Genomic DNA, 20,073 nt, shown 5'->3' on the forward strand with positions numbered 1-20,073 from the left:
AGACAATTATCTAAACCCAATCATATTCTTGTAAAAAATGTTAAAAAGAAATTATATAGATCCAAGATGGTTAAAAGAATTAGGTTGTATCTAATTTCTCATCATATTTATGTTTTTTCTCCATTAAAGGAAATTTTACTCTTTGAAGTTCAGCAACAAATATATGGAACGCATATTTCAGAAAATTATTTTCAAGAGAAAATAAATAATATTCGAAAACGTAATATCAAAGTGAAATTATTAAATATGTGAAAATAATTGAAAGTAAATGAAGAAATTGGAAGGAGTTAGTATGTAAACTTAAAAAGGAAAAATTGATTGAAGAAATTGTGATTGTTGTCTTAAAAAAAGATGAATATTAACTTTATTTTTGTTAAAGTAAATTTATGCATAAAACCACAGTTACGTAGACAAAGAAATATTGATCTTTAAGGAACTGAAAGAGAAAAGTCTAAGTAGTGATATGTTGAATTGAATGTTTTGGGAAAAAAAAAAACTAGCCCTTTTTCTTCCTCTCGTTGTTTTACAAAATATAAGTCAAATAAACCTTTAACCCTAAAATAAAAGGGTTGATTGAAAAAAAAAAAGTGAATTTTGTTAGTTTTGAGAGGCAAATTTGAGCAAGTTCTTCAACGATAAACGCATATTTAGGATCAATTTTAAATTGAGGGTAAATGTGCTCTATTTCTCATAGTTGAGGGACAAATCTAAGTCCGTCCAACAATAAAAAGGGCATATCTAGGATGAAATTCAAACGGAGGGCCAAGTAATTTTATTTCCTACGGTTGAGATGCATTTTTGGCCATTTTTCCTACCGTTTAGCATTCAAAGTGGTGATGTAATACTACCTGATAGAATCAATAGTGCCATTTGAAACAAAAAAATTATTTCTAATCTATACTATATTAAAAGCACAAAGGACCTTAGAAATGTTGTTTGAACTTTTTGTCCTTCATTAAAAGACTCTACAATAGACATAATAGTCATTTACTATTTTCCTCAAATTATTATAATAATACATTATTATATAGACACTAATAAACTTTTTTGGCGAAAAAACAAAAATTAAACTTTTATTACTTCTTATATTGAAAACGGATTTTTATTACTCACTTCAGGTTTAGAATTCCTTTATAACTTGGACTTTGGAGAACAAAACGTGAGCAGCTGATTTAAAACCACCATGAAGGTGACGAAAATTAGTAATACTATTTGTGAAGAGATTTAGGAATTTTATACCAAAACTGGTTTCTCCCCTTCTTACCTTTGTACTACTTATTGTTTATGCTTTTCTAAATTTCAAGTTAATGTAATTTAGTTTTTGGTTTGTTTTGGTTATTTTGCTTATTGTACTATTTTGATAAGGATTTTGAGGTGATCTGTTATTTAGTTGATAACTGTGGTTTTAACTGTGTATTATCAAATAAGTGAATTATGTTGTTTCAGGATTTGTATTATTTTGTTAATGGGAGGATTTGGAGAGTAAATAAATAAAAAGCGCAATTTTTTGTTTGAGGATTATCAATTTAGAACCTGTTTGGATTGACTTATAAGTTGCTTATAAGTTGTTTTCAGTTTTTTTGAGTGTTTGGCTGGCCAGCTTAAAGTCATTTTATGCACAAAATAAGCCCAAAAAAATAATTGGGCCCTTTTGGCTTAACTTATCTAAAGCAGCTTATAAGCCAAAAAAAAAATAAGTTAGCCTACCCCAACTTTTTTTTTTTTTTGCTTATAAGTTGTTTCCAGCTTATAAGCTGCTTATTTTAAGTCCATCCAAACAGGCTCTTACAATGGTGATGATATATGAAGATGTGTTCTAGAGATGATGAGCTACATGAATTCTCAACTCAAACGCCCCACTAATTCGCTGTAAGTATTCTTCTCATTATTATTTTAAATTTTATACTACAAAATTATTATCAACTGCATAACTATTGTCTTCTTTCATCGCTTCGTTTTTATGCAACACCTCAAATAAGTACCATAGGTAAAGCATAAAATAAAGCACAAAAACTTACATCCGAATATTGTAAAACATAGTTCTTTATAATGATCTCACGTGAATAATTGAGGTTGGGGTCGGGGGGCTGCTGGGGTGGTGGGGGGCACTAAAGTAAAGCGGTGAAAGAATTTATTATTAAAGACAACTTGAAGACAATGGCAATATTACAGTATGGTAAGATGATACTGTCGCCCCATATAGTATATTTATTTTCACTTTCTTTTAATTGTTTTAGTGTTCTAAATTTTAGGATTTTCCGTATTTCTAAATAAATAAGGATTAATAAACACAACTTAATTTATATTAAGGTCCTAAATATTTTTAAAAAAGTAAGCTGAAAAATTATAATTATGTTATATAGTCCAACTTCTTAATTTTCTATAAATTACTTAGAAAGTTAGAGATTTTATAGGCTATAGGCGTTGGCATCACAAAGAAAATTTATTACATTGAAAGTTTTGATCAACTCTAGAAGGGAAAATGGAGTAATCCTATAAGATTTGTACTTGCCAATTGGCTTTAGGATTTTTCAAAATATAGTTGGGTTTGGAATCCTAAATATTAGGGAAATGATTAAATGTCTATTATAAATAAATATTAGGAAAATTATTAATTTTAAGTTCCAAAAATATTGGGGGAATAATTATTGTCTATTTATTAATAAATATTAGGAAGATTATTAATTTAAAGTTGTGACTAATGCAAAATTTAGTTTTAAAGGGTAAGTATATTTTCTATTTTTACTTTTAATAAAGCTAATACCAAAATTTAGAAAAAAAAATATGACATTATTTTATAAAATATGTCAAACCCTAAAAGTGACAACTCAAAATGTCACAATAAAAAACGAGCTTACGAGAAGGCATATGTTAATTTAAGGGTGTCTAATTTATATTGTGACATAATTTAAAATACAATTACGTAACTATCAATTCTAAAGTATTATAATTAATCTAAACTATAAAAGAATTTCGGCCAAAAAAATAAAGGTTTAAATATAAAATAAAATTTCGTTTCGTGATGTTTAAAAACAAAAATAATTTTCTCTGGTAGGTAATATCATTACATCTTTAAAACAAAGACAAAGAAAATCTAAATACTTATTAAACGTAATTCAGCAAATAAGTCAATGTAATAACATTATTTTGTCAATTAAGTGAATGTTGAATCTATTTTAATGCCCATTACTATTTTACATAATTTGCTCTATTCGTAAGAATTTTAATTTATTGACACGTGCAACGCACGTACACTAAAGACTAGTCATTAAATATCTTTCAAGCACTCTTTATTAAATTTTCTAATCATTTATCATAGCAAAATTTATTTAATTTTTTTTAGATAAAACAATTCTAAATTTACTCCATTTTAAATTTATATGATCATTCTCATACTTGTTCAATTCATATTATACGATATTTTTAGCTTTCATACTTTATTTTTTGATAACTAATCATTTGCATTAATTATCAGTATAAACATTACGATGCTTGTAGCTTTTATACTTTACTCCAAAATAAATAGTGTTTTACATAATAAATGAAGTATTGATTTTTTTTCTTTCAAAATTTCCTATTTAGTAAGTGTGTTTTTATGCAACCAAGAAATCATATTAAATATGTATTATTTAATTATAGAAAATGTAGTAAAAACGCATATTACTTGCTAGGGATGATTGAATATCTTAAAAGGTATGCTCAAGCTAAAAATACTAAAATATGGACCAAAGGGAGTAATTTTTATCATTCAAAGTACTAAATAATAGTTAAACATGATATCTTGTCTGTTGTATAATTATTTTCTGACATTTATTAAGTCGGTACTTTCTTTCATGTTCCCTAATATTCATATTTTTCAAAAGAAAAAAAAAAGGGAAAAGCTTATAATTAGTATCCAAAATTTTAAAAAAAAATCTAGCATAGAAACCAACTGGAATATACAATTTTGATATTCGTTGTTGGATGCAAGTTGCTTGTGCATCTGCATCTACATTGTGCAATTTTCTATGGAGATTAGGAAATGATAACTTGAATAACATTAGCACTTTTATGGGAGGAAGGATAAATCTTAAACATCCTTTGTTTAATGGACCCTTAAAAGAGATCCAAATGTGTAGCAAAGAAAAAATCCAGATACTTCTAATTGTCAAAGCTGACAAACTGGGACACCACGTGTCCATTTCAGACGTTTTTTGGCCCTACAATTAATTCTCAGTGAATAAGGATATAATAGTCAAATCAAGTGAAACTTTACTAAGCAGCTACGGTATAGCAACCTGCGGTAAAGCACTTTATGACTGAGTAAAAAGACAATATTGCCCTTGGTCGTCCATGGGCTTCACTCTTCTATGTAACTACTAGATGGCTTATGCCCGTGCTGCGCACGGGCCCAACACTTTGGATTATAATGTATCTATGTATATGTAATTGTGTTTAGATAGTGATAATATATATATATATATTATGTTCAAAATACGATTAATATAACATTGTAATTTGTGCTCCGTAGCTAAAACTTTTTTTTCCCGTGAGTTTGGATGTGGTGGGTTCCACTTTTTTTCTCTCTTTTTTTTTTAATACTGGTTGGTATTTAATATGGTGCCCAATATTTTTTTTAATATTAGTTGTTGTTGGGGCCCATAATTTTTTTTCCACTTTTTTTTTTACATTGTTTGTTTTTTTAATATGAGATTCATTATATATATATATATATATATATATATTGCTTGATTTTGTCAATAGGGGATACTCTGTTCAAAACACGATTAATATAACATTGTAGTTTGTGCTCCGTATTTAAAACTTTATTATATTAGTGTTTGCTACGAATACGCACGTGGCAATGAATCCATCATTATTGACTTAATGAGATACTTTGAAAATTATATGAATATTGTTTGATTTTTTAATATGGGGTGCACTTTTTTTTTTGACATTATTAATTTGCACTATTTTTTTAATATTAGTTGTTGTTTAATATATATGGGGCCCACATTTTTTTTTGTGTAGAAGAATTAAAATTATGGAGCCCACAATTTTTTTTTTAATATTAGTTTTACACTATATAGAAGAGATGGGGCCCAAATTAAAGTGGAACGGACGACGAAAAAATGAGCCCCAACCGGCTCTTCTATATAGTGTAAATAGAAACTAGACGGTGTATGCCCGTGCGCACTTCGTATTATAGTGTATCTATGTATATGTAGTTGTGTTTAGATACTGATAATATATATATATACACACTATGTTCAAAATAAGATTAATATAACATTATAGTTTGTGCTCTGTATCTAAAACTTTATTTTATTCGTGTTTGCTACAAAAATTTATTAATTCTTTTTAAAACAGAAGACTTGTTTAAAAGAAAACTATTTTCCTCTGTTTGAGATAAAATAATAGCAATATTTAAGCATTAGTTGATACTTTCAATTTTAATTCGATTAATTTAAAAGTGTAAAATACTTATTATTTTTTATCAAATTTTGATTTGGATAATTCTAATTCAAATTATTAAATTAATTTTACATGTTTGAAACGAAACAAAGAAGAAATTAACTTTCTATTTAAACTAAGAAATTCTATTTTTTAATTTTTGGTAAATATTCTCGGTTTAACTCAATTTACTTGTCATGTTGTCTTTTGCATGGTTTTTTAAGGAAACGTGAATTAGAATTATAATTTGACTAATTTACCTTATTCATTATTTGATCTCCATTTGATATTAATCTCTTTTCACATTTATTAGAGTAACGAAAAAATGAAAACGTAATTAAATTCTATCTTATTTTAATATATAAGTATTTTAAGTATGTTGTTGTACAATAATTTCATTTGCTCCCACTAATAGGTTGATACGCATGTGGCAATGAGTCCATCATTATTGATTTAATTGTTTGATTTTGTAAGACTTTTTTTTTTAACATTGTTTGTTTTTGTAATATGAGATTCTTTTTTTTTATTATTAATATTGCTTGATTTTGTTAATATGGGGTCCACTTTTTTTTCCCGTGAGTTAGGATGTGGTGGTTTCACTTTTTTTTTTTTTTTTCATACTGGTTGGTGTTTAATATGGGGCCATGAAGAAATTCTATTTTTTAATTTTTAGCAAATATGTTTTGTTTAACTCATTTTACTTGTCATGTTTTTTTTTACATGGTTTTTTAAGGAAACGTCAATTAGAATTATAATTTCACTAATTTAGCTTATTAATTATTTGATCTTCATTTAATATTATTTTTTCTTTTATGACATTAATCTCTTTTCACATTTATTGGAGTAAGTAAAAAATGAAAAAGTATTTAAATTCTATCTTATTTTAATATATAAGTATTTTAAGTATGTTGGTGTACATTAATTTCATTTGCTCCCACTAATGGGTTGATACGCATGTGACAATGAGTCCATCATTATTAATTTAATTGTTTGATTTTCTAAGCATTTATTTTTTAAAATTGTATATTTTATTAATATAGGATTCACTTTTTTTTTTAATATTGCTTGATTCTGTTAATATGGCGTCCACTTTTTTTTTCCCGTGAGTTTGGATGTGGTGGGTCCCACTTTTTTTTTTTAATACTGGTTGGTGTTTAATATCAGGCTCACAATTTTTTTTAACATTGTTTGTTTTTTTAATATGCGATTCATTTTTTTTTTTTAATATTGCTTGATTTTGTTAATATGGGTTTTATTTATTTTTCCCATGAGTTTGGATGTGGTGGGTTTCACTTTTTTTTTTAATACTGGTTCGTGTTTAATATGAAGCCCACAATTTATTTTTTAATATTAGTTATTGTTTAATATATATGGGGCCCACAATTTTTTTGCCTGATTCTGTTAATATGCGGTTCACTTTTTTTTCCCGTGAGTTTGGATGTGGTGCGTTCCACTTTTTTTTTTTTAATACTGGTTGGTGTTTAATATGGGGCCCACAATTTTTTTTTAAAATATTAGTTGTTGTTTAATATATATGGGGTCCACAATTTTATTTTTTACAATTTTGTTTTTGGATGTGGTGGGTTTCACTTTTTTTTTTTTAAATACTGGTTGGTGTTTAATATGGGCCCACAATGTTTTTTTAAAATATTAGTTGTTGTTTAATATATATGGGGTCCACAATTTTATTTTTTACAATTTTGTTTTTGGATGTGGTGGGTTTCACTTTTTTTTTCTTTTAATACTGGTTGGTGTTTAATATTGGCCCACAATTTTTTTAACATTGTTTGTTTTTTTAATATGGGATTCAGTTTTTTTTTAATGTTGCTTGATTTTGTTAATATGGGGTCCACTTTTTTTTTTCCCGTTAGTTTGGATGTGGTGGGTTGCACTTTTCTTTTTAATACTGGTTGGTGTTTATTATGGGCCCACAATTTTTTTTATGGGCCTGTTTAATATGGGGCCCAAAAGTTTATTTAACATTGTTTGTTATTTTAATATGAGATTCACTTTTTTTTTAATATTGCTTGATTTTATTAATATGGGGTCTACTTTTTTTTCCCGTGAGTTTGGATGTGATGGGTTTCACTTTTTTTTTTTTTTTAATACTGGTTGGTGTTTAATATGGGGCCCATAATTATTTTTTTAATATTAGTTGTTGTTTAATATATATGGGGCCCACAATTTCTTTTGCCTGATTTTGTTAATATGGGGTCCATTTTTTTTTTTTTTTCAATACTGGTTGGTGTTTAATATGGGCCCCACAATTATTTTTTAACATTGTTTGTTTTTTAATATGGGATTTTTTTTTTAATATTGCTTGATTTTGTTAATATGGGTTCCATTTTTTTATTTTTTTTTAATACTGGTTGGTGTTTAATATAGGGCCCATAATTTTTTTTTAAATATTAGTTGTTGTTTAATATACATGGGGTCCACAATTATTTTTTTGGATGTGGTGGGTTTCACTTTTTTTCTTGTCTTTTTTTTTTTTAATACTGGTTGATGTTTAATATGGGCCCACAATTTTTTTTAACATTATTTTTTTTTAATATGGGATTCATTTTTTTTTTAATATTGCTTGATTTTTTTAATATGGGGTTCACTTTTTTTCATGTGAGTTTGGATGTGGTGGGTTCCACTTTTTTTTATAATACTGGTTGGTATTTAATATGGGGCCCACAATTTTTTTAAAATATTGGTTGTTGTTTAATATATATGGGATCCACCATTTTTTTTTTGTACAATTTTTTTTTTAGGGCCTGTTTAATATGCGGGCCAAAAGTTTTTTTTTTTTTTATAGGGCCCATCAACGGACGACGAAGAAAGACCCCAACTCGTGCTTCTAATAAGTACTAGATGGCCTATGCCCGTGTTGCGCACGAGCCCAACACTTTAGATTATAGTGTATCTATGTATATGTAGTTATGTTTGGATAGTGATAATATATATATATATATATACACACACTGCGTTCAAAGTACGATTAATATAACATTATAGTTTGTGCTCCGTATCTAAAACTTTATTATATTCATGTTTGCTATGAAAATTTATTAATACTTTTTAAAAGAGAAGAATCGTTTAAAAGAAAACTATTTTCCTCTCTTTGAGATAAAATAATAACAATATTTAAGCATCAGTTGATACTTTAAATTTTAATTCGATTAATTTAAAGGTGTAAAATACTTATTATTTTTTATCAAATTTTGATTTGGATAATTCTAATTCAAATTATTAAATTAATTTTATATGTTTAAAACGAAACAAAGTAGAAATTGATTTTCTATTTAAATGAAGAAATGCTATTTTTTAATTTTTGGTAAATATTCTCGATTTAGCTCATTTTACTTGTCATGTTGCTTTTTGCATGGTTTTTTAAGGAAATGTGAATTAGAATTATAATTTGACTAATTTAGTTTATTCATTATTTGATCTTCATTTGATATTAATCTCTTTTCACATTTATTAGAGTAAGAATAAAAATAAAAAATTAATTAAATTGTATCTTATTTTTTAAATATATAAATTTTATGTATATTTATTTTAGTAAACATAACAAATAAATGACATGGCGGACTAGCAAATACAACAATTAAATATTTTAAAGAAAAGTAATAATATGGGGTCCATGTTTTTTGCTTGCAATAATTTCATTTGCTCCCACTAATGGGTTAATACGCATGTGGCAATGAATCCACTATTATTGACTTGATGGAGATACTTTGGGAATTACATGAATATTGTTTGATTTTTTAATATATGGGGTGCACGTTTTTTTTTTTTTTTTGATGTTACCTTTTTTTTTTTTTTAAATATGGGATCCACTTTTTTTTTCATGAGTTTGGAGAGGGTGGGGTCCACCTTTTTTTTCATGAGTTTGGAGAGGGCGGGGTTCATCTTTTTTTTTCTTTTTTTTTTAAGAGTGACTAACGACGAAGCATGGGTAAACCACACTTTTTTTTTTTAATATTGATTGGTGTTTAATATGGGGACCACACTTTTTTTTTTTAATGCTTAACGGACGACGAACTATGGGTTGAGACCCATGCTTCTTTATAGTAGTTTTTTTTATATTGCTTGATTCTGTCAATATGGGATACTATGTTCAAAACACGATTAATATAACATTATAGTTTGTTTTTTTTTAATATGGGATATCACTTTTTTTTTATAAGTTTGGAGAGGGTGGGATCAATCTTTTTTTAATGAGTTGGGAGAGGATGGGGTCCATTTTTTTATTTTTTTTAAAAACTATATAGAAACACTTTTTTTATAGAAGCATTTTTTTTTAAGAGTGACTGACGACAAAGCATGAGTAAACGGATGCTTCTATATAGTAGAAAAATAGAAATATAATAAAATATTTCTATCTACTTTTTAAAAGAGTTGGTAATGTAAAGTATAAAATGTCATTTTTTTGCCCTTAAATAAAAAAGTGGGTGGGACCACAAATGATTTTTTTGCCCTTAAATAAAAAAGTGGAACCAAAGGACAGACGACGATCTTGCTTATAAACTGGCTCTTCTATATAGTAGTAAAGTAATATATATATTGTTCAAAACACGATTAATATAACATTATAATTTGTGCTTCGTATCCAAAACTTTATTATATTAGTGTTTGCTACGAATACAAAGTTGACAAAAATTTATTAATAGACTTATTCAAAAGGAAACCGTTGATACTTTGAATTTTAATTCGATTAATTTAAAAATGTAAAATATTCTATTGTTAATGTATGTAGATTGGACCTAAACAATACCTATTATTTTTTTATCAAATTTTGATTTGAATAATTCTAATTCAAATTATTATATTAATTTTACATGTTTAAAATGAAACAAAGTAGAAATTTGATTTTCTATTTAAATGAAGAACTACTATTTTTTTATTTTTTGGTAAATATGTTTGGTTTAACTCATTTTACTTGTCACGTTTTCTTTTGAACGGTTTTTTAAGGAAACGTCAATTAGAATTATAATTTTACTAATTTACCTTATTAATTATTTTATCTCCATTTAATAATATTTTTTCTTTTATGACATTAATCTCTTTTCACATTTATTAGAGTAAGGAAAAAAATTAAAAAGTAATTAATTCTATCTTATTTTAATATATAAGTATTTTAAGTATGTTACTGTACAATAATTTCATTTGCTCCCACTAATGGATTGATACGCATGTGGCAATGAATTCATCATTATTGATTTAATGAGATACTTTGGAAATTACATAAATATTGTTTAATTTTTAATATGAGATGCACTTTTTTTTTGACATTGTTTGTTTTTTTAATATGGGATTCATTTTTTTAATATTGCTTGATTTTGTTAATATAGGGTACACTTTTTCAATCCATCATTATTGATTTAATGAGATACTTTAGAAATTAATTGTTTATTTTTTTAATATAGGATTCATTTTTTTAATATTGCTTGATTTTGTTAATATGGGTCCACTTTTTTAATCCATCATTATTGATTTAATGAGATACTTTAGAAATTACATAAATATTGTTTGATTTTTTTAATATGGGATGCACTTTTTTTTGACATTGTTTTTTTTAATATGGGATTCATTTTTTTAATATTGCTTGATTTTGTTAATATAGAGTCCACTTTTTTTCCTTGAGTTTGGAGATGGCGGTTCAACTTTTTTTTCTTTTTTTTCTTTTAAATATTGGTTGGTATTTAGTTGGGGCCCACACTTTTTTCTAATATTGGTTGATGTTTAGGTGGGGCCCACACTTTTTAATGAGATACTTTATAAATTATATAAATATTGTTTGATTTTTTAATATGGGATGCACTTTTTTTTGACATTGTTTTTTTTTTTAATATGGGATTCATTTTTTTAATATTGCGTGATTTTGTTAATATGGGGTCCACTTTTTTTTCCGTGAGTTTGGAGATGGCGGTTCCACTTTTTTTTTTTTTTTTTTTTTTAAATATTGGTTGGTATTTAGTTGGGGCCCACACTTTTTTCTAATATTGGTTGATGTTTAGGTGGGGCCCACACTTTTTTTTTCAGTGGAAACAGACGACGAAGCATGGGTGGTCTATGCACGTGCTGCGCACGGGCCCAACACTTTAGATTATAGTGTATCTATGTATATGTAGTTATATTTGGATAGTGATAATATATATATATATATATATATATATATATATATATATATATACACGAAGCATGATTTTGTGCTCTGTATCTAAAACTTTATTATATTCGTGTTTGCTACGAAAATTTATTAATACTTTTTAAAAGAAAAGACTTGTTTAAAAGAAAACTATTTTCCTCTCTTTGATATAAAACAATAGGAATATTTAAGCATCAATTGATACTTTCAATTTTAATTCGATTAATTTAAAGGTGTAAAATACTTATTATTTTTATCAAATTTTGATTTGGATAATTCTAATTCAAATTATTAAATTAATTTTACATGTTTGAAACGAAACAAAGATTTTCTATTTAAACGAAGAAATGTTATTTTTAAATTTTTGGTAAATATTCTCGATTTAGTTCATTTTACTTGTCATGTTGTCTTTTGCATGGTTTTTTAAGGAAACGTGAATTAGAATTAGAATTTGACTAATTTACCTTATTCATTAGTTGATCTCCATTTGATATTGATCTCTTTTCACATTTATTAGAGTAAGGATAAAAATGAAAAAAGTAATTAAATAAAAGAAAAAGTAGACAAATAATATGAGACAGAGAGAGTAACAAAGTTCGTGGCGACAGTAAGCATATTTAGAAAACATCCTTCAAATTGTAAATTTGCCTTTCTATATCGTCTAATTTAAATCCTTTTGAGTTATAAAACTTGTGAAGTGCCTTATATATATGGGTAACTACAACGTGTCGATGTTTATAGCATACTCTATTGTGAAGTATAAAAATCGTGTTCTACATATTAACCACTTGTACTGTTGTTTGGACATGATTTGATTAAAATTTGAAGAAAAAAGTATTTGAATTTGAAGTTAAAATAAGATTTAAAGTAAACTGTTACAATTGTATTTCACTTAAAAAATTTTTTTGTGAAAATCATTATTTCACTTAAAATAGTTTGTAAGCTTGTTTTTAGAACTTTTAAATTCTTTTATTATAAATCTGAAATCATAATAATAAATCAGATTGATAAATAAATACTTCGTACTCATTTGAAATAACTTTAAGATATTATTTTCAATAGTGAGAATTATTTATCAAGCGTGAAGGAAAAAGTCTTGTCATAGAATTATGGAATTTTTACCTGTCATAACTACCTCTAAGACTTATTTATGAATAATAACTACCTTATTTTTTTATTTAATTTTTATAGCTTTATTTTTCCAAAATTACATTTCATAACTAATCCAGTAACTTTTGAAATATATGTACCAATTTATTCTCCCTCACTACACATTTATTATCTTCTCCAGACCCTAAAAAAATTCTCTCTCCTCTTTCCCTTTCCCCCCACTGCCGCCTCGGCTCCGACATCTCCTTAGCGCCACCGCAGCTAAGGCTGCTCTTGCCGTCGGTGATGCCAGATTTGAGTCGCATTTACATCAACCCTACTTTTTGCCGAATAATTTTACATTTCCATTTTTGTTGAAATCTTGTGCGAGATTATCGAATTTTATTACTGGTGTTAAGACTCATGTGATTGTGGTGAAATGTGGATTTGATAATGATGTTTTTGTGAATACTGGGTTGGTTTGTTTTTATGCAAAGTGTGGGTTTTTAGAGGATGCACACCAAGTGTTTGATGATATTCCTGAGAAGAATGTTATTTCTTGGACCGCGATAATGACGGGTTATATTGATTTTGGGAAGTTTAAGGAAGCTATTGAGTTGTTTAAGGAAGCTATTGAAGTTGAGGCCCTGCAAATCCTGTTAATATTTTTTTTTCTTTCTCGTTAAGATATGCATATGCTCAAGTTACAATCTTTTCAAGTAAGTATGGCACTCAGAGATATAATGATGCGAAGAAGGTGTTTGATGAAATGCCTCAAAGATATATTGTTGCCTCTACTGTTACGATATCATGTTATCTTGATCATGGGTTGGTGAATAAGGCAATGGATGAATTTCGTCTGGTTTCTACCAAGGATAATGTTGGCTGAACAGCTATGATTGATGGTGGTTAGAAATAGTGAAATGAAAAATCTTGGGAAATATATTTCAGTATGTTTCGTTGTATTTTAATGTATTTCTAATTTATGAAACAGTTTCTGATATATTTCATTGTATTCCATTGTACATACACATACTACAATTTTATATTTCTTAAACAATCAATCATATTTCATTGTATTTCAGTGTATATTTTTTTGTATTTGGAAGTATTTCTAAAAGTTTGGAATGGAGTAATTTGGAGAGAGAAAAGTGAGTTGTTGTGGAACTTCAACAGTTATGCGACATACATGGTTGATTTAATTTGACTTACCATTTAAAATGAAAGAAGAGAATCTATTCCATAAATACAGCCTATTTTTACTCTGCCAGATTTTATATTTCAGTGTATTTCAAAAATGTGAACTCTCCCAGATTTTGTATTTCCGTGTATTTCCCTATATTTCGAAAACGCGAAATACAACTAAATACAACAAAAATTAGCTACGATTTGTAAATATAGAAAAAGTAGCTATAAATTGTTAGAAACTATTAAAAGGTAGCTGTTTATGTAAGTTTCACTATAATTATTGTAGAGGGGTACACTGGCCCATATTTATTAGTACTAAACTATTTGACAAAAGTAAGAAACACTTGTCGTAAAATGTTAGGTTAGATGGTGTGTATATTGATGTAAACCCCTTTAATTTGGCCACTTTTTTTTTTTTGACGACGAAGCAAACGACGAAGAGCGAGTAAGAACTCAGTCTTCTGAGTAAGAACTCACTCTTCTAAATAGCAGTAAAGTAAAATATCACAAGAAAGGTTATTTGATTAATTTGTATTTTATTAAATGGTAAAAGAGATAAGTAACATGATGGGATTGAGGGCTACCCACGTGGCTAGCTTTATTTTCACAATTGAGATGGAGGGTTCAAATGCTAGTAGCGTAGCATCTCCCTTGATAGAACCCAAAGAAAAAAAAAAAAATGACATAATACAGAAGATTTACATTGGTTGGCCAAAAGAGAGGACATCACTCACTTGTCTTGGACGATCTCAGTGGAAGTGGATGTAACAGGCTATTGCTTCTCTTGGGCCTATTGCATTTTGTTGGGGGCAATTTGCACGATCGTCCTTTATACGGACTGATTTTTAATTTTTGACCTTCGCTTAAAAAGGTAACTGAAAGTATCTTAGAGTTTTAAGTTCGAAACTTAGCAGAGTTAAAAATACAAATAATAATTTTGCAAGGCATAGAATCTATGCCGGAGACGACAGACTTTTTCTTATAAGGCAAACTTATGTCGCATAAGACAGATTTTTTTGCAAAAGTCTGGCCTTGTAATTTTTTTTTTTTTTTACTGAACGGGAGTTCGAACTCAAAATTTCGGGATATTTTCAACCATCTTTTTAAGTGGAAGACAAAAATTAAGGCCCACAATTTGAGGGCCAAAAATTAAAGACCACCCCATAAGAAGGACAATCCGATCAAAAAAATATGGGCAATTCGCAGAATTGCCCTTCTTTTGGGGTGGTCTTTAAATTTTGCCCCTCATATTTGTGGTCTTTAAGTTTTGCCCTTAGCTTGGATACTTGAGGTTCTGGGTTCAAATCCCTGCTCAGGCATAAAATAAAAAAATAATTTCGCAAGGCACGGCTGGAGGGAGTATATGCCGGATCCAGCATAAAGTCCTTAAGGAAAAACTAAAGTTATGCTGGAGGGGGCATAACTTTTCCTCAAGACATAGTTTAGTTATGCCTTATGGGGCAAATTTTTCCCTTAAGGAACTATGCCTTATGGGGTAGACTTTTAATTAAGGCATAACCAAAAGTATGCCTCATAAGGCAGAACTTTTCCTTAAGGCACACTTTTAGTTATGCATTAAGGAAAAATTCCGCCTTATGGGGCATACTTTTAGTTATATTTTACGGGACACACTTTTAGTTAAGGCATAACTAAAAGTATGCCCCATAAGACGGAACTTTTCCTTAAGGCATAATTAAAAGTTTGCCTTGAAAAGTAAAATATATATATATATATATATATATATATATATATATATATATTGTGTGTGTGTGTGTCTCAAGGCAAAGTCTGCCCCCTTCGGCATAACTTTAGTTTTTCCTCAAGGATTGTATACCGGATCCGGCATAAAGTCCTTAAAGAAAAACTAAAGTTATGCCGGAGGGGGCATAACTTTTCCTCTAGGCATAGTTTTGTTATGACTTATGGGACAAAACTTTTCCTTAAGGAACTATGTCTTATGGGGCAGACTTTTAATTAAGGCATAATCAAAAGTATGCCTCATAAGACAAAACTTTTCCTTAAGGCAGAACTTTAGTTATGCCTTAAGGAAAAGTTCCGCCTTATGGGGCATACTTTTAGTTATATTTTATAGGGCACACTTTTAGTTAAGGCATAACTAAAAATATGCCCCATAAGGCGAAACTTTTCCTTAAGGCATAATTAAAAGTTTGCTTTGAAAAGTAAAAAATAAAATAAAAAATATGTCTCAAGGCAAAGTTTGCCCCCTCCGGCATAACTTTAATTTTTCCTTAAGGATTGTATGCCGGATCCGGCATACACTCCCCTAGCCCTGCCTTGCGAAATTATTTTTTTATTTTATGCCTGAGCGGGGGTTCGAACGAAAAACCCCAGGTATCCAAGCGAAGGGCAAAACTTAAAGAACACAAATATGAGGGGCAAAATTTAAAGACCACCCCAAAAGAAGGGCAATCCGTGAAAAAAAATGAAAAAATGTTTGTTGGCCTATGGACTGGAGCAAAAGTTGAAAAAACTATACTTTTGCCCTCCAAACAGGCCGGTCTTTAATTTTTACCCTTAGCGACCGAATTTATGCCTACGAAAGTGCTAGTTTTTTAAGAGCGTGAAATATGACTTAAGAATATTATGATACGAAAATATAAATTTATGCCTTACAAAAAAGTTATTGGTATTTCGGTCAAGGTGCAAAACATAAAGACTAGACAAAATAGGAACAAAAGTTCCAATGACCCGCAAAAGTTTGCCAAAAGGCCCAATATAATATGACTTGCTAACCCGGTAGATTTTTTTATTTTGTTTTTGGTTGGGGTAAGAGTAAGACAAAATTTTATTGATATGAAAGAAAAATACAGTTACTAGTACAATTGAGCATGTGACTAGAAAAGGTTGAAGATTGTACTTCGTAATTTAATTTAAGAGATTTTAACTATATAATAATCATTTGATTGTAATGTATTCTAATGTAATCTTTATTCAATTTAAACTTAATGAATTTATTAATAGCCTTATAATCACACACTTGTCTAAAACTTGCACAAATTTCAAAAGTCTTGTATTCTTTTTCAAATTTCATGACTAATCAAATAAATCATTCATGCCCGGTTAAACAAAATCAACAATGCTGCATCAGATGACCAAGAACTAAGAAGCAGTTCTTGCACCAAAGTTAGCTGTTGGGTTTCCAAAATTAGGGATTTATGCCCCACATCGCACATATCTGTTTATTTTCTCTCCTCCTCCTTTTCTTTATTTGTGTAAAGACATTGATTATTTAAAATAAATAAATAAAATGGAGCTGCTAGGTGTCACCTCGGTTTCCCGTGGTTCATAGGAAAACCATGTTTGTTTTCATTGTTCTTAAAATTATGTGGTATGGTGTTGTAAACCCGTTATTCATTCCATGATTATATAACCATGAAAAGTTCCAATTTTTGAAACCACGAATTTAGTGATTTTTCCGTAGTTACGTATTTCATTTGTCCATTATACCCTCCACCCGCCACCATCCACCCCGCCCCGCCCCGCCCCACCCCACGCTACCACTCACCCCACCCTCACCCCTGCCCCACGCTACCACTCACCCCCACCAACCCCCCGCCACTCACCCAACCCCACCCGACCTACCACCCACCCTCACCCCCAACTACCCCATTCCTCTGCCACCCACCCCAACCACCCCAACCACTAGCCACTACCCCTCACCACCACCCAATCCCACCTAACAACAACTCACCCCACCCTCATCCCACACTACCCACCCCTCCACCACCCCACTACCCCTCACCACCACCCACCCCCACCCCCATAACCACTCACCCCCACCCTACTAGCCACTACTCCCACTCTCATCTCACAATCACCCACCTCACACCACCCACCCCTCCCCCATCCACTATTTACTTATTTTTTAAAGTTCCTATTTTATTCTTTACCTGAATTTTATTAATATATATAAATTATTTCTAATTAAGAATTAAAGGTATTTTAGTAAACTTACAAGTTATTATACAGTACCATACAATCAAACCAACAATACAAGTGTTATTAAACCACAACAAACGATACAGTCTATCCAAACATTGTATTCATTAATACAGTACAATACAATACAACACCATATTGTACCATACCATACTGTACATTAATGAACCACGGGAAACACCCATCCAAACAGAGGGTTAAAGACAACAATCTCCATCTGTAAAAACCAAACAAAACAGAAAACAAACAAAATCAATCCCCCAAAACGACATCACTCACTAAAATCCATTTCCATCTCATACTTTTAAGCAATTTTAACTTCAATTGTCTTTGGCTTCTTTGGTTCAGGTGGAGGCAATTTCTCCACAGTCACAGTCAATACCCCATCTTGACAAACAGCAGAAATTGCATTTGTATTTGCATTTTCAGGCAACACAAATTTCCTCATAAATTTCCCAAATCTTCTTTCCATTCTCACATATTTTGCTCCTTCTGATTTTTCCTCTTCTCTTTTTCTCTCGCCGCTAATAATCAACACATTGTCTTCCTCTAATTGTACTTTGATGTCGCTTGACTTCAGACCTGGCATGTCTATTATAAAAATGTACGAGTTTTGGTACTCCTTAATGTCCGCTGGTGTCGCGGCCATGGCCTTAGCATCTCGCACGTAGTTCCTTGATGGGACATTATTCGACTTGTCTGAATCCTGAATAGGACACATATAATAAATAAGAAAATATTAAAGAAACAAGAAGATATTGAGCATTCGTTAAAAAAAAAAAATTGGTTATAACACAAGATACAAAGGCATTTAATCATGTTAAAGGTCGTGAATTGTGATGGCGTAGTAAGTACTATTCTATCTTTAACTAGAAATCTCATATTCAAGCTGTGATTTACCTTTAGTAAGAGGCGCATCATCCCAAAATGAGACTTTCCAAGCATAAATTTATTTTTTAAATTAGTTAAACTCCATAATGAGTACCAATTCGCAAATAGAAAACTAAAAAATCTCAAAGCTAGGTAACTACAAAGGATAATTTGAATCTCTTTTGTTAGAAAATGATCAAAAAATGACTTTTTTAGTACAAAAACATATACATGAATGAATACCCTTAGACTTCATGAAAGATTTTTGCCTAGGAATAAAAGAAGTTCAAAAATAATGTTCAAATCCAAATGTAACATTATATTCTTGCATTTTTTAACCATTTGTTAGAACTCCTGACTCCATATAATGTAACACTAGAGATTCCAATCACAAATTTTCTCATCAAAGTTTCAAACAATAAGAAAAATGCTAACAATACGAGTTGTACAAAAATTCAATAATAAAACAAGATGCTTACATCTGCAGCAAGGTCCATCATGTGGTGGAGAGTGTGAAAGAGTGGATTATCTAATCCCATTAACCTGATATCCATTCTTCTCTTCTTAATTTGCTGTGATTGAGATAATTTAGGATTTTAAAATTGAATTATATTGCTTCTGAGAATAAATTGGATTGTGGATAATGTAGATGGAACTTTGGTCATTTATATATAGTGTGACACAAAGGGAAACAAGAGAAGCTTCTGGAGGGACATGGAGGAAGGTATTGCAAATTTCTAGGATCTTCTCTTATTATAACTTCTACATCTTCTAGAGTAATCTAGAACAATTGGTTGGTTAAGGTCGTTTGATACCTCGTTATAGTTACGCAGGTATGTATTGGTAATATAAGGATTTGTTGTGAAAAAATATATGTATTATTTTATGCATGAATTAGTTAAGTCGAGTTTAATTAATATTCATGTATTAGTTATTCCACCTTTTATCTTGCATTATATATGTATTAGTTATGCGGGTTTCTAAATTAAACTAAATACCGTATTAATTTTATACATGAATAACTTAATTATCTTCTAACCAACTACCAAAATATGATAGGGTATTACTTATGCGAAATTTAATACCTACATAATTCTACTCCAAACAAGCTACCAAATATGCTATATTACTTATGCAGAATTTGATACTTGCATAGCTCACCTCCAAATCAGCAATCCAAGGACCTGTGTTTCTAGTTTTGGCTCGCTAATTTTAGATTACTGGCATTTAACCCCAAAATATAACACCTTTTACCACCAATATATTACAAATCTCATCCTAATTCCTAACCTCTTTGCTAGCAAAATTGACCCTCCGGCATATTTTTATTTGAAAATGGATGGAACGTAAAATTACGACTACTAGCTGTCTCTCAAAATGTAGATTTATATCCA

The 20,073-nt window shown here is 29.4% G+C and overlaps 1 protein-coding gene across 1 annotated transcript; it reads right to left on the minus strand.

Annotated features, from left to right (window-relative positions):
* Positions 1-17,844: 17,844 nt before the first annotated feature.
* LOC132602591 (17.3 kDa class II heat shock protein-like) lies at positions 17,845-19,326 on the minus strand. Its single transcript, XM_060315404.1, has 2 exons — positions 19,159-19,326; positions 17,845-18,515 (listed from the first exon to the last, which is right to left on the minus strand). The coding sequence occupies exons 1-2, from the start codon at positions 19,231-19,233 to the stop codon at positions 18,114-18,116; spliced, it is 477 nt and encodes a 158-aa protein (XP_060171387.1). The 5' UTR covers positions 19,234-19,326; the 3' UTR covers positions 17,845-18,113.
* Positions 19,327-20,073: the final 747 nt, after the last annotated feature.

The sequence above is a fragment of the Lycium barbarum genome, chromosome 7 (assembly GCF_019175385.1).
Source record: "Lycium barbarum isolate Lr01 chromosome 7, ASM1917538v2, whole genome shotgun sequence".
NCBI lineage: Eukaryota > Viridiplantae > Streptophyta > Magnoliopsida > Solanales > Solanaceae > Lycium > Lycium barbarum.